Raw genomic sequence first — 15,205 nt, forward strand, 5'->3', positions numbered from 1 at the left:
CTTCAAGGCTTCTGACACTTGAGCCCTTCTGCGCTCAGCGAGTGTGCGTTTTGTGCCCACCACGTAAGAGGCCCGTGGGGGCGCCGTGCAGGGACCTGGGGAAGGGCGTCTGGGCAGGGCGAAGCCCCCGGCCCCTTCCACCAGCCCGTGCACACCCTGGACTGCGGCTGGAGGAGTTGTGATCTGTTGGGAGGCTCAGGAGACAACATGGTTTAAAGGAGGCTGACCCAGAGGGCTGGGACTTCGAGGAGGGCAGCACATGAGCTGATGCTGGAGGACGGCAGGGCTGAGCCAGGTGGGCGAGGGGAGGAGCAGCGCACAGGTGCTGGCTGGGCCGGTCCGTACATAGTCCTTGTTGGGGAAGAGCCAGCTGTGGCCAGACTGGAGTGCTGGCCAGAGGCCGCTGGAGGAGAGGGAGGTGATGGGATGGCCACTCGGGTGGCTGGGGAGGCTGCCGATTGGAAGGGAGGGACAGGGGGCTGCTGCAGGCGACCAGGGAAGAGATGCGGGTCTAGACCGGTCTGGGTGCTGCGGATGGAGCAGGAGTGAATCTGGGAGGCGGGGGCGGGGCAGGGGGGGAGGACCTGAGGTCAAGGAGGAGGAGCCAAGGTGACGCAGGAGCCTCGCCCTGAGGGAAGCCGGGTGCGCGGAGGACCACTTCCCTGGGGACTGGAGTCCTCGTCCAGGCAGACGGCTCCCATACTTGCGGCCACAGCCTCACCAGGAAGATGCAGGGCTTCCTTCCGGGCTCGTTCTCTCTGTGCCTGAGACGGAGGCAGGAGTGGGCCCAAACTGCCTTCCCTGTCCTGCAAGGCCAGGTTCTGCTAGATAACCTGGTCCAGGTGGAGCCAGGGAGATGAGGCCCAGTCCTCGGACTCACAGCAGCTTTGGACGGCAGGTGTGTGCATGTTTAAAAGGCTCAGCAGGTGGTTCCGGTGCACAGCCAGCCTTGGGAATTTAGAGCCCCTGAGAGACTGTTCCGCCTCTGGGGACTTGGCATTTTCCACTGGTGTCTAATGGGTGGTGTCCTTCCTGGAGAAGGTCACTGGGAGGGCCGGGGAGCTGCTGCCCTGTATCCCACGGCCCTCGGGCTAAGGCTGGAGAAGGGAAGGTGTGAGTGTGTGTGTGTCCCCTTCCTCCCTCCTTTCTGCGTGTTCGTACATGTGTATCACATGCCACCACCCGACAGTTTACAAGGAGCTTTTAACTAGGATCTCTGATGCTACCAGAAACCCTGTGGGGTAGATGCCATTAGACCCCCTTTTACCAACAGGAAGTTGAGTACAGAGACGTCGTACCCAAAGTCACACCCTGCACGTCCTTCTTTATTCGGCATCTGTTTATTAACTGCCACCTCCTGTGTGCGTGGTGGGGTGCTGGGCGTGCCACGGGGCACAGGGTGTGTCAGGGGCCTGCCCTCGGAGCTCATGTTCTAGCAGCAAGCCAGCAGACCGATGTCCAGATGACGTGGATGCTGCCAAGAGTTAGGCAAGAAGGAATACGTGGGTGACCGCGTGCCTGTGGCCACCCCTTCCTGGGGGAGCACGGTGCTCGTCCAGGCTGGGACCTGAATGAGCGGGGGGGTGCTGGTGTGCACCTGCCGTGGGCTGGGCTTGTGCTGAGGACAGACTGGGCCGGGCCTGCTGACCCCGGGCCCCGAGGGAAGGGCTGATGGGCACAGGCGCCCGAGCTTCTGGGATGCGTAGAGGGGCGCGGGCCAGCCTCTTGCAGAGGGCCCCAAGCTGAGGAGTGTCATGAGGAGATTTAAAAAGGCAGATGTGGGCTGGGGAGGATCGTAGGTTTCTGTTTTTTTTTTTTTTTTTTTTTAAACCGTGAAGGCACTGGATGAGTGTTACAGAAAGGTCTTAAACACAATGGGAGAAAACTGCCCCAGAGCCTACAAGGTGTTTACAGTTGGGTGCTCCTCGTAGACTGACTTGCTTTCGGGGAGCTTGCATGTGAGGTTTAATAGCTAGGCCTCCTGGACCGTGGGCCAGGGCTGTTGGGACACTTTCCTGGGTTCCCTCACCCGTCCAGTTATCGTTTCACGTTAGAAGCTCTGTGACCTCCCTGAGCTCACCCACAGCTGACATGTGTTTCTGCTGGGGTCTCTCCAGCCAAAGGGGGCAGGTCGCAGCTTCCCCGGAGCTCCCACCCCATCCTACTCCCGTGTGGCTCCCGGACACCTCCTGGAAGCCGTCTTCCCCCGGGGTCTTGCCTGCCGCCAGCACGCCCCCCCCCCCCACAGTGCCTCCCCAGCACCCCTGTCTTACAGCCTCACTGTGTGGGTGGCAGCGGGAGCGTCTGTCCTGGGTGCCTGGAGGGCAGGGATGCCCCATCCCATCTGGAGGCCTGCCCTAGCCTGGAGCAGAGTCACTAACTGCCCAGCATGTGTTGGTGGCCTCAGAATGTCTTGCCAGACCCTGTGCTGGTGGCAAGGACAGAGTGAAGGGGAGGTGGCACTGCAGGTGGGGGAGGAGGGTGGCCGCCGGCCTGCTGGACGGGGGCCAGTTCACCTGCAGGGCCGGCCCTGGGCTGAACAGACGGTTTGCCCCTGCAGAGTGGCCCGGCTCCCCAGTGCCCAGGCGTGGCCGGGCTCAGGACGCCGATGACAGAAGGGCATGCATGACCTCAGCGGGCCCCTGTGGGCTTCTAATCCTTGCTGTCCGCTGTGCTGCGCTGGCTGCAGTCCTCACAGCAGCCCGGGCAGTCCTCATCAGCTCCTTTCTGTAGTCGAGGGGACTGAGGCTCAGGCAGAACGTGACCTCGGCCTGTAACGTGACCTCCTGCTCCTGCCGGCCTCAGCCCAGCGGCGCCGGGCCGTAAACACACTGCGTCCCTTTGTCACTTCTCTCCTGGAAGTAGCTAGCTGGCAGGTGTTTCTAGTCTGTATTTCAGGGTCAGTGACCTGGTAAGGAGACCAGTTCTCCGTGGGGCAGGGTGGTATCAGGGCTGTGGGGAAAGCACGCGTTTATTATTTTCCCTTCCATCTTCACTAAACCAGCGGCAGTGAGCCATGCATCTCTGAGAAGCCCTGGCTCAGGGAACAGAGGCGGATGGATGGATCTGCTGTCAAATTCAACTGATTTATAAACCTCTGGCAAATCCCAGAGCTGTCTAAAGCCCACTGCCCGCAAACCACATCCCTTCCTTCACCACCTGCCATCCTCCCAGACCCATGAGTGATGAAATAGCAGCCAGGTGGGCCAGGGCTGGACCAGGCATGGCGCCATCACATCCGCCAGTAACCACGCCAGGTAGCGCTGCCCTCCCTCTGCCGAGTGGCCACACCTGCCCCTTCCTAGTGTGAGCAGCAGAGCTGGATCCTGATTGGAGGCCACGGGGTGGGCACGGGGCTGCAGGGCCTGTGGTATCCCCAGGGCCTGGCCCAGAACGGGTGTGAGCGGCTCTGCACCCGATGGGCAGCCCACCTGTGGGAGAGCCTGTTAACCTCAGGCTGACACTCCTTTTCGCAGACACACGGCTGGTGACCCCTGTAAGAAGCATCCGGACGGAGAGGGAGCTCGCTCACGTACAGGTGGAACAGGAGGCCCTGGGTCACACTCGGCCCAGCCTCTGCGGTGGCTCAAATGGGAGCTTTTCTAAGACTGAGACGTGGTCCCTTCTCTCGTCCACAAATCATGTGTTCGGCCCTGTGTGGCCGCTCCTGATACCAGGCAAATGGGCCCGCACAGTGGGGAGGCCTCCGGGTCCACTGGGTGACGTTGCCCGCCTGGTGCCCGAAGAGGGCTTGACGAAGGCTGTGGCGTTCACCGGGTTCCCCTGGTCCTGGCCTCAGCAGCTCCTCCCGGGCAGCACCTCCCCGCTGCAGCCCAGCCCCCTGAGCCCTGCGGACGGAGCTCTGCCACACCCACCTCTGAGGATGCTGAGAGCCCCGGCGGGACCGGGTGTGCCCGGCTGGGGCCTGACGAACGCTGGCTGAACTTGAAGCTGCCAGGGCATACAGTCCTGCTCCGGCGCCCCGGGGGGACCTCGCTGCCTTGTTTCTCACTGTTCCGCCTTTGAGCTGAGCAGTCACCATCGGCAGCTTTGCGGGTGGTGGGGCGACGTCTGGAGCGCACTGAGCGGAGGCCCGGGTTGGAGCTCGGTTCCCACACTGCCCTGTGGTCCCTTCCCTCTCTGGGTCTCGCTTGCTGTGACTGAAATGGGACTAACAGATCTCAGCTCACAGGGAGACATCGTGCCCGGAAGGCACTTGGCCACCTGTCAGAAGGAACCGGTGTGGTGGCAGGGCTGGGATGTGGAGACGGGCCTTGGGTCTGCAGAGACTCCAAGGAGCAGCCCCTTAACAGGGAGACGGAGCTAACCTGCCTTTAGCTTCTGGAGGCTGAAGAAACCCGGGTCGGGCAGGGACAGGGCTCCCAGAGGAGGTCCCCCCGTGCATCCCAGGCTGGCGCCCACGTCCACAGGGCAGTAGCCGCCACCGGCCATCCTGGTGACCATCAGAGACTCTGTCACGGTCTCCACGCTGGGAGACTGCTCAGCCCAGATTGGCAGAGGAGTGCATCGAGCAGTGGGGTGTCCTGCTGGGCCCCAGGAGTTGGTAGAATCCTGGCTGCGCTCTTGCCAGCGAGGTGGCCTTGGCTGAGATGCTGCTCGGGGGTGCTAGCCGGACTCTGCGGGCGGTGCTGGGAATCGGGGGGGTTTAAAAGTCTCCCTGGTGACTGTGAAGGTAGCCAAGGCCCAGGACCCTTGTTACTGCAGTCTCCCTTCAGTGTGTGACAGACCTTGGCGTTCCTGTAATGCTTTGGTTGCTTAGAGACACAGGTAACGTGCCTTCCGCCAGATGGAAGGTTTCTCTCTCTCTCTCTCTCTCTCTCTCTCATTAAAGCCGCAGCTGGCAGGCAGTGGGGCTCCCTGAGGTCCCCCTAGAGCCCCGATTCTGTCGTGTTGCGCTGCCGGCCCCCAGGGTGTTGTCCCTCTCCAGGCAGGTTAGTCCAGGCGATCAAAGCCACTGAGAAGGGAGCGGTGGAGGGCAGGAGCCCCCCAGAACCTGCTCCTGTCACAGCCCCGCACACCCCGTTGGCCAGAAGTTAGCCCCATGGCTTCTACTGGCTGCTGGGAGGGCTGAGAAGCGTGTCGCGAGCTGGGCCCCACGCGCCCGCCTGCCACTGGGAGAAGGGCGGGGGGAGGCAGAATGCAGCCCGCAACCCCTTCCTCAGGGCCTGGCGAGCGACGTGGAGACGGGGTGGGCGGCGGCTTAGCCCGGCTGCTGGATGGACAAGGGAAGGCAGCCTGACTTTTGGGGGGCCCTAGACCCCCGGTGAGCGGACGAGAGCTAGGGACTGACCTCCCCACCCCCGGGTTCCACGAGCTATAGGGAAGTGCCTCTCCCTTAGCGGACAGCTGCCCCCCGAGAGCCCCCCACCCTCACGTGCCCTCATGGGGTCCTCGTGGCTTCCCGGGCTCTCTGGATCTCCAGGTCACACAGCTCCCTACCAGGCCCTTGTAGGTGGTGTGTCCTGACCCCCCGACCCTTGCCTTCTCCCCAGCGTTTGTGTCCTGCGGCTCTGCACCCTCTGCTCTGGCCACGGGCCTCTCTTCAGCCTGTGTCCCTGTCCTCCTGCCCCGAGGACCGGCTCCTCTGGGTCAAGTGCCCCCAACCCCTGCTCCCAGGAGCCCTTCTGACTCCCTTCCTTCACTGTTTGAATATGTTGCTTCTGGTGGACATGTCAAAAGTTCCATTGTCTTCTAGGAGATTTAAAATCAATGGCCACGAGTGTAAGATCTTTAAAGAAGCAGGAAGGCCCGCTGTGTAAGTCCCGTCGCCACGGCCTTGTACAGACGTCCATCCCGTTACCATGCAATCAGTGTCAGGCAGTCAGCTCATCTCTGAGTTTCCTCCAAGCCCAGGGAGGTGCTCAGTGACCACGGGTTGGGTGCTACCTGGAGACTCACAGGCCTCCCTCCTGCATCGGTGCATGCATCTCAGGGGGCGGCTTGTCTTTCAGAACACCCAGTGCATCCCAGAAGGCTTGGAGAGCTACTATGCGGAGCAAGACTCCAACGCCCGGGAGAAATTTTACACCGTCATCAACCACTACAACCTGGCCAAGCAGAGCATCACCCGCTCGGTGTCGCCGTGGATGTCAGTTCTGTCCGAAGAGAAGCTCTCAGAGCAGGAGACTGAGGCTGCTGAGAAATCCGCTTAGCGAGATGGGCAGGTTCCTTACAGTGTCACTTGAAGGTAACAAAGCGACCTTGAGGGACATTTCACTAGATATAATTACTGATAATTTAGAGGTTACTCATGTATGGTGCACCTGCTTCTGTTTGCTAATGCTGCTCTGCAAACACAGCTTGCTGCAGACCACCATGGCATAAAATCCAGGGCATATCAGCACTGCTAGAAGAGCTCTGACACCACTTCCCATGGTAAAGAATCTTAATTTAGCGACTTTACTGGGATTTATTGGATGCTGTCAAAAAATAAATTTACACTGGATGTGCAAGGGGTTCAGACTTCAGATAAATGATGCATTTTGTGGGATTTTTTTTTTTTAAACCACCTTGCCGTTTGCAAACCTTACACCATAGCCATATCTAGAGTGATCCCTTGCTTTGCTAAGAGCAAGCTGTACTGCACGTTTCTTCCCCCCTCCCGCCAATGGCAATAGTGCCAGTGGTCAAGATGCACCATAGTGAGCGTCAGAGGGAAGGAAGGAAAGATGCCGTCAGGTCGCAGTTGTGCCCTCGCCTGCCCCGTGCTCACTCCTGAGTGCGCAGGCGCTGCGGCAGGTCGGCTCGGGCAGGGGTCACTGCTGCAGGCCGAAGGCTGCCTCTCGGTACAGAGGGCGCCCGCTGGGCAGGGGAGCCGTGTTTCCCTCAGTGCATGTGGACTGGGTCAGAGCATGTGAGGTGGGGACTCTGGGAAGAGGGGACCCTGGGCCACAGGCTGCAGAACCCGTCTCCCTGTAGCTAGTCTGTCTGCTCTGTGATGGGCTGAGTAGGAATGAAACCTACCGGCCCTTTTGTTCACATCTATTATGAATAAGTTTGCACCGACAGCTGTATTAGCTACTTAGCTTTAAAACAATTAGCTGGGTGAGAAAAGTGAAAGTGTAATTGCTGGTAAGCCAAGGCTACTTTAATTTTTATTTTGTGGGACAGATGTAACTCCTTTGATGTAAGAAACAGGCAGGAAAGGCTGGGAGGGGGGCTGGCGTCGCACTTGCAAGTCCAGTTATGACATTTTCATTCACAATCTTTGTAAGACAATTATGTTTCAACCTGAATCTTGACATTAAAGTATATGTTTACAAAATTGCCAGTTAGATAAACTAAGTGTGTAAGATGATTAAATAGAAAAAAAGACGTTCATGGACATTTTCTTCCATGTTATTTAAATGTGTTGTTTCTGGTGGACATGTCAAAAGTTTCACTGTTTTTTTAGATCAAAAATAATAAATGACAAATAGTGCAAGATCTGTTGCGAACAAGCATGGTGGTCATGGCCAACTCCATTACTGTTTCCTGAAATGTGCTTCCAAAACATACAGTATATTTTATTACCAAGGGGGGTGTTTGTTTGTTTGGAAACAACGACCATGACCTCGGAGCCGTGGGTGGGCGTAGAGTCATGGATGTTGTGAAGCTGTGCCGACGCGTAAGAGCAATAACTACGTGCCAGAACTTCTGTGGAGATAGATAGCATCTATCAGCAGATTCCAGCCCATGTCAATGCAGTGTCAAGGCAACCCTATTTGTATTTTCTAGGAGACATGTATTTTATTGACTGTAAGCTCATTCACATGTAACTTTTGACATTTTCACTCTGTGCAAATAAAGAACCCAGGATCCCCGTGGTGCTCCCCGGACTGTCTGTGCAGAGCCCTCGAACCCACACCCTGGGGGCCCATGCGCACCGGGCGCTTTCTGCACAGATGTGGCCGCAGATGCCTTGTGCCTGAGTACAAGCAGGCGTTCCTGATTCCTGGGGCTCTGGTGGGTGGAGAGGCCCAAGTCCTCCTCTGGACGAAGCTCCGTGGGCCCCAGTGGCCGCAAGTTGGGCCTTCCCCACCCCCTGCCCACCCATCAGGAGAGTGTTGGGGGCAGCAGTTCTGAGGGGAGCCAGGCCCCGTCCCCACACTTCTTCCCAGACAGGAGGCAGGTGGGCACGCACTGACTTTCTAACCTTGGACCCACCAACAATACATTAAATGGCTGTAGTTGTATTCACTAGACTCACAGGGCGAAGGTGATACCTTTTCTACCGCACGATGAGTCTGTGTATCAGTTGGCTGAGGCAGACAAGAAGCCACAGGAAACAATCCATCATGTGCTGTGAGAAGCTACTGGCCATTGCTCTTCCTGCTGCCACCCGGAGGGAAAGGCCGGCGCCTCCTCCAAGCCTGAGACGTCTGTGGAGCAGGAGGCCCGCGTGCCCCGCTCCCTGGGGCGGCCCCATCAGGTGCAGGAATAATCACCCTCCCGGTTCCTTCCCTCTGGCCGCAGGATTGTGACGCAGACCACGTTTAGTTGTGTTGTTTTCTTTTTCAGCTACTACATGGGCTTAAAACCACGAGTCGGGTGTCCCTTTTGTGAGTACATATCTCCGTGCCCCCTCCCCACCGATGGCTCCAACGCCAGGGACCACGACAGCGCGCCCAGCGCGCCGTCTGCCGGGTGTGGCCGCCTAGCTGTCGTACCAGTCGAGGAAGAGCAGGGAGAAGGAGCACATCACCAGGAAGAAGAGCACCCACACGCGGAAGCCAGCGTTGTTCTTGATGGCCTGGGGGGCGGGGCACGGGGGGGGTTAGGCTGGAAAGGCTCTCAACTGCCTCGTGTGTCTGCACATGCTCTCCCTGCGGGGCTCTGACTGTGTGGACTGCTCAACCCTATGCTTACCTTGCACAGACGCCTTAATTATTAAGCAAAACCAAAAAGTGGGTTTAAAGTCTGTTAGACAAATGGGCTGCATCTCCCTCTCTGGTTAGTCATCACGTGGAGATCATGCACAATTCTCCCAGGAAAAATGGCTCATGTCCACCCCAGGGTTAAACCCACACAGACAGGATGAGAGCGTGTGTCCACTACCCTGACGTGTGTTTCCTAGTAGTGCGATGGCAGTGGTGGTCCAAAAACGGTCCCACGTCAACCCAAACCTGAGGACTGCACTCAGAAAATAAAGTCCACTCAACAGAGTCTACTGTGGTGGCCCTGTAAACAGCGACCAGGGCTCTGGGTCCTTGGAGGGGTCCCACAAGCCTCTCCTGTGGGGCCCAGCCCGGACTTAGGGGAGGGACCCCTGCGCCCCAGCTGGCTCCTCTGCAGGGCAGTGAGTGGGGTCCTGGGCTTGGCAGGGTGGAACGGGCCCATCCAGCGCAGTCCTGAGACCAGCCCTGTGCACATGGCCCTGACCGGGTGGACACTACTGCCTGGACTCAGCGCCCCTCCAAATCAGACACGGTGCCCCAAGAGTACCCACCTCTCTGATGTCTTCATTGCCCTCCTTGATATTCTCAGTTGCTCCTACTACTAATTGGTGAATACTGTCAATCTCAGCTTCCTGTCGGGGAAGAGAACAGCAGATAAATACAACTGCCACCTCCTTCGCCGAGTGTATGTCACGATAGTAACAGTAGCTGCCACTTACTAAGTGCTGGGGCTTTACACACCATGAACCCATGGGTCCTCACAGCACCCGACAGGTAGGCAACACTCTCATTTACAAGAGGGAAACAATTAAAGCATAGAGAAACCCAGAGTCACACAGCATCCAAGCTGCAGGACTGGGACTGGACCCGGTGCCTGTGCTCCCTCCACCCCGGCTGGCCGCCTTCCTCCACTCACTGGACAGGAAGAGTTCAATCGCAGAGTGGCCACCACATGCCAGGGGCTTCAAAGCACATGTGGCTCTAAAACATACGTGCTAGCTTCAAAATGGCACTTTGTATATCACCATTTTCTCTCTCTTAAAAAAAAAAAAAAAAAAAGCTAAAACTTAAAAATCAAAATGGTATGCAGGATGTTTGCAAAAATTTTACTCCAAATACTGGGAAAGCTTAAACATGGGATCCTGGGCTTACACAGGAGTGGGTGGCTAATCACCCACCATTGCACCCCTGCACCGGCTGCGAACCACACTGAGGTCTAAGGAGCAGGCCTATCTCTCCCTCTAGGCGGTGGGGAGGGAATATAGACGAGTGTGGGTTTTAGGGAAACCTGACTGATACAGTACCGCAGAGAGGAAATCGACCTTCAGCCATCTGATTCCCAGCAGTGAATGCCACATAGTCTAAGGACTTGAGGGCCAAGGACTGCTTTGCTCCAAAATCTCGCTTTTTTTTTTTAGAGAATCTCCAAGTGGGAGCTGGCTGACCACGGCCACTGTTCCCATGAGAGGGTGGGTAAGAATCACCTTGCAACATAGATGAGGAAGCCCAGACAGACTCAGCTCTTCTCAGGTCTTAGAAACCCCGAGGGAGCCAGGCAGGGCTCAGCCTGTGCTCTGCAAATCCCTCCCAGGTCGAGGCCCAGAGCCCTGGGGGTGACACAGGGTGGGGCCCTGAGTGGCTCTCTGCCACCTCCCGGGGCACATGTCCAGAACCCCGGGACTGCTGCTTCCTAACCGAGAACCAGCCCCCAACTGAGAATCAAATGTGAAGGGCAATCAGTGCTCCTCAGTGGCTGGGCTGAGTGTAGGAGCAGAAGAAATGGTCGTGAAAAGTAAGGGCTTTTAGTGCACTTGGGCCCCAGGACCTCAGAGTACTTTGCTGCATGTAAGCAGCCCTGCTGTAGTGAAGGCCCCTGGCCCGTGGCTCTGGCCGCGCTAGTGAACAGTGCATTACCCAGGTCTGCCACAGCCGTGCCCACAAACAACGGCTCCTGGTTCCAGGACTGAGAGCCTGAGGGGGCCCGGATCCCATTCGCCACCCCTGAGAGTGACGCAGGTGACCTCAGCCCCGCTTTGCTGAGGGGGAAAGGGCTCACGTCACATGATGCATGACGGGGAACCGGGTGGGGGCCGTCTGTCTGACTCCACCTGGGCTCTGAGCTCGTAGGGCCACGCCGAGCTGCCTCTAAGGACAAGTGGGTGCTCTGAGGGGGAGACGTCTGACTGAGCTGTTTTCTGTGTCCGGAGGCTGAACTGATGGCCATCAGGCTTCCAAGTGAAGGCTTAGCAGATACATATTAGAATGGTTCCTGCAACACGCTAGTGAAAAGGGCACCTCCTGTGAACCACCTTGTGTACCCAACGTGCGATGATTTGACTGGCTGTGTGGTTTAGGGGGCATCTTGTGAGTGGAGTATCTTAAGCCAAGCAGCCCAGTCTAATAACACAGTGAAGAAAAATAATTTTGTCTTTCAAACTCTTCCAGTCTGTGGATACTAAAAACAACAGGGAGAATTTATCAGGTGTCTGAAAATTTTGCCAGTTAGTGGCTGCTGGAAGAATTTCAGAACTGTAGGCAGGTAGAAATGACATGAAAATCCGTGTATGAGGACAGTCACATTTCCTGTGAGGACGGGACACCTGAGGTGGCGGGGACGCGGCATTTGAGAGGGCCAAGTCTGAGCTTGTAACACCGCTGACTGAAAAGCTACTACTCATGCACCGTGCTGGGTGCTTTCCATGGGTTATTCTCGGAGCCTTACGACAACCATGCAAGGGCCACTCTATTTTACAGATGAAAAAAACTGTAGTTCAGAGAGGCTCCCCAGCTTCCCAGAGGACATCCAGAACCAAAACCTAGCCGCCTCCCTCCCCCACGTGCTCCGCTGCACAGGGCTGGGGCGTGTGGGGAGCTGCCCCGGACTGCAGAGGCTGCTCCCGGGGAAGGGGAGGCTCTGGGCACACAGCTGCAGAGGCCCAACGACCTCAGAAGAAATGTCCCGAGTTCTTAGTGTATCCCCATTTTAAGCTAAATCTTAAAACCACTATATTTTTTCTTACTTGTTGTAAAACCTTCTCTGTGAATATCTCTTGGAGTCTGGAAATTTCAACCACTTTCCCTTCGATTTGCCTTCGTAAAAAAAAAAGATTACACATTAACTATTAGTACTTGGTGATCTTAACAGCAGTGTCACACATTTCTAAAGAAGTCGTCTCTTCTAAGTGAAGGCATGAGAGAGGGAGGGGACGCCGCGTCAGGCTCAGGGAAGGAGAACACGGGCAGAGGAAGATTCACTCTCCTTACTGGTTCCCCTTTAACATCCCTCAGCTTACTGGGGCATACTGGACTGTTTGGAAACCCACCCCGCCCCCCTGGATAAGCTGACTCCGGGGCCCAGCCTCCTGAGCCAGTGCCCGGGCCAGGGGCACGCAGCTGCGCCCGGTCACACAAAGTCAAGTCTCCTTTAATGCCGAGCCCTGTCCTAGCAACACAGTGACACATGGGGGGGATTCAAAAGAAAACGTCAGAATGTGTTGTCACCCAGCTTTGTTACCTCTCAGCAGGTTAGGGGGAAGAGTGCATTCACCGCTCAACCCAACTTTGAAAGGAAACCTGATTCTGGCTGAAAACATCGCATGCTGGGATCAGCAGCTAAGTGTGCGGGCTTCTCCCCGTTTCATGGGCGGCAAGGGTGGCCCTGGGGCGGGCCGGGAGGGGCACGTCTAGAGGCTGAGCTCCAGCCCAGGAGGAAGCGGAAATGTTCGATGGGGAGATGATCCCTAGTTGTGTCGCTCAGGCCTCGAGTCCCCCTAGACCAGGTGAGGGAAGGAGAGGAGACTTGGGAGAAGAGTAAGGAGGGGTGAGGGTGGGGAGAGCGCCATCTCTGAGGAAGGACTGGGAGACCCGCCTGTGAAGGCAGAGACAGGGGGAAGAGCCGGGGGCAGCGATCAGAGGGAAACACCTGCACTCAGTCTCCAGGGCCGCGCAAGTGTAACGTCAGGATGCATCTTCTTTTGGGAAGTGACCACGGTGCAACAAGAGTTTCGGCGCATCCTTTCAGAATGCTCCCGGCATTCCCAGGGCAAGAGGCCTGAGTGCCTTCACCGGAGGGCTGGTAACCATACCTGTGTGGGCCACGGCCACGGGCCTTCTGCGTGGTTGGTCGCTCTGGTGAGGGAGCAGCCGGACCCCAGTGGAGCCATCTGCAGGGCTTCCCTCTGTCAGCCGTCCCTCACGAGGTCTCCCTTTCATCTTAGAGTAATTAAGCGTAACCAGCCCCCATGTGGCAGTGGTCATTAGGTTTGGTGTCATCTGCCATCATGAGCCGATCCTCCTGGATGGGGCAGCAGCACCTGGGAGCCTCGTGGCAGCCCGTGGGGTTATCTCACAGGCCCACAAGTCGAGGGGAGTCAGTGAATTCAGGCAGTTTCCTTGACCCCCTAAATGGCGGGAGGGGCGCTACATTTGGCCCAAGGGCCACATGTGGATGCCTGGGCACCAGAGTAAATTAATAAAGTTCCTAGTTTTGGGGAAAGTTGTAAACTAGGCCATCGGCTCACAAAGGAAGCACACACATACCTCACTTCGTCAAACAGGCTGTTCATTTCACCAATCAGGCGCTGATTTTCTTGTTCGAACTGTAAGGAAACAAACACGTTAAGGATGCGGACAAACTGACTAGAGTCTCAGAGCGCCACAGCCAAAGGCAAGTGTCGAGCAGGGCGTGTCTGTGCAGAAACCTTTGATCCGCCCTCAAGAATCTGTGGAGCCCCTCTTTCCAGCATGGATCGTGGCGGCATTGCTGGAAGACCCTGAGTGTTCCTGTGAGGATAGCCAGGCCGTAGGAAGAAAATGAAACCCCGCGGTGCAGCGGGGCTGCCTGTGGCTGGACTTTCCATCTCACTCATTTGAACCGCAAGCCTGCAAGCCGACTCTGACTGGGAGCGCGGAGGCCTGTGGGTCAGCCCCGTTAGGCTGGCCGCCCTGCTCTCCCTCTGGGCCCTCACGACCTCCTGATACCATCCTCTTTAAATGGAGCGGTGAGGCTGCGCGGCCGTGCTGAATCAGGGTAGTGGCAGGACCGCGCTGGGACTCAGTCTGATCGCAGAGCCTGGCCTTGGCCAGTCGCCACAACAGGGACACAGGCCCGGGAGCTGGAGAAGCTGCATTCCCGGTGCTTGGGATGGCACCAGGCTTTGGGGCTCAGTCTGGGTAAGTATACCACCCCAGCACCCGGGGAGTTCATCAGAGCTGAGCTCACTCTGCAGGGTGGACAGCTGCTCTCCCAGCCATCCTGCCAGCTCGATACTGGTCAAACGCGAGGACGGCGCGCGTCTGAAGCGCCGCCATGGTGTGGGACCAGGAGGAGCTTGTCGTCCACGATGATGACTCAGGCCTCACGCGTCCACTCCTCCGTCTCTTCCCCGACGGGTCCCACGTGTTTCCAGCTCACGTGCCACCTTCTCCATGATACTGTCCTGGGCCTTGGAGTTCAAGGTTATTTCTCATTTTTCTAACCGTGGCCTGGTATCTTCTCAAAATCCCTTAGAATATTAGCCATTTTCTGCCTTGTACTGAGCTGTGCGTTTCTCAAACTGTCTGCACGACTATGAGCCGCTCAGGTGGGAAACGTATTGGACCCACACACATTGGAAAAGGCCGCTGTCCACACACAGGGGCTTGGTCCACCAGGGAGGGGGGCTGTGCTCTCACCTCCGCACCTGCCCGCGCAGCAACCTTGTCACAGCCGCCGGCCCCTCCGCACCCCTTACCTCCGCCTTGCTCACTCCCGCGCCCCGTCACTCCGGGAGGCTTCCTCTAGCGGGGCCTCCTCAACGTCAAGTCCTTTTCCTCTCCCTCCAGCCCCTCTGCGAGGCTCTCGGCTGGCAACCTCCCGTCCTACTCTGCCAGTTTTACTTGGCACACTTGCCGTATTCGTTCCTTCCCTGCTATCTAAGTTCTGCCCTCATCTCTCATAGTCTTCAGTCTGCCCTCCATCCCGTCAGTCACATGCCGGCCCTGCCCCTGCCCCCTGCAGATCAGGTGCACGAGCCGGCTACGCCCCAGGCCTCTCCAAGGGCATCTCCTGCCATCCCCTGCCTCATCTCTGCACAGGCTAGCCCTCAGCCTAAGGTGGATTCATCCTCTGGCTGGGGAACTCCAGCTGGTCCCTAGAAACCCAGCATAGGCACCTTCTTAGTCATCAGACGCAGCAGGGCAGGTTTCATCATGTTCCACCATCCCCCTCTCTTTAAAGCTTCTCTGCTCTCGCCTCCATCACTGCACTCCCACGCTTGTTTGGGGTCTGGCTCCCCTCCTGGGCGGGGTGGGTCTTTCTCCTCTGGACC

The 15,205-nt window shown here is 57.5% G+C and overlaps 2 protein-coding genes across 4 annotated transcripts in view; one reads left to right on the plus strand and one right to left on the minus strand.

The window, feature by feature from the left end:
* NSG1 (neuronal vesicle trafficking associated 1) overlaps positions 1–6,444 on the plus strand; it is a 29,610-nt gene extending 23,166 nt beyond the window's left edge. The window contains exon 5 of the mRNA XM_029234640.1: positions 5,973–6,444. Coding sequence (XP_029090473.1) covers positions 5,973–6,173 — 201 coding nt within the window. The 3' untranslated portion in view covers positions 6,174–6,444. The remainder of the gene's footprint in view (positions 1–5,972) is intronic.
* Positions 6,445–8,512: 2,068 nt separating this feature from the next.
* STX18 (syntaxin 18) overlaps positions 8,513–15,205 on the minus strand; it is a 120,369-nt gene continuing 113,676 nt past the window's right edge. For all 3 annotated transcript variants that reach the window (XM_029234637.1, XM_029234638.1, XM_029234639.1), the window contains 4 exons: positions 13,437–13,495; positions 11,918–11,987; positions 9,449–9,529; positions 8,513–8,752 (listed from right to left, as the gene is read on the minus strand). In XM_029234637.1, coding sequence (XP_029090470.1) covers positions 8,657–8,752; positions 9,449–9,529; positions 11,918–11,987; positions 13,437–13,495 — 306 coding nt within the window. In that variant the 3' untranslated portion in view covers positions 8,513–8,656. The remainder of the gene's footprint in view (positions 8,753–9,448; positions 9,530–11,917; positions 11,988–13,436; positions 13,496–15,205) is intronic.

Source organism: Monodon monoceros, unplaced genomic scaffold (genome assembly GCF_005190385.1).
Source record: "Monodon monoceros isolate NGI ecotype Baffin Bay Population unplaced genomic scaffold, NGI_Narwhal_1 Super_Scaffold_20, whole genome shotgun sequence".
NCBI classification, from domain to species: Eukaryota; Metazoa; Chordata; class Mammalia; order Artiodactyla; family Monodontidae; genus Monodon; species Monodon monoceros.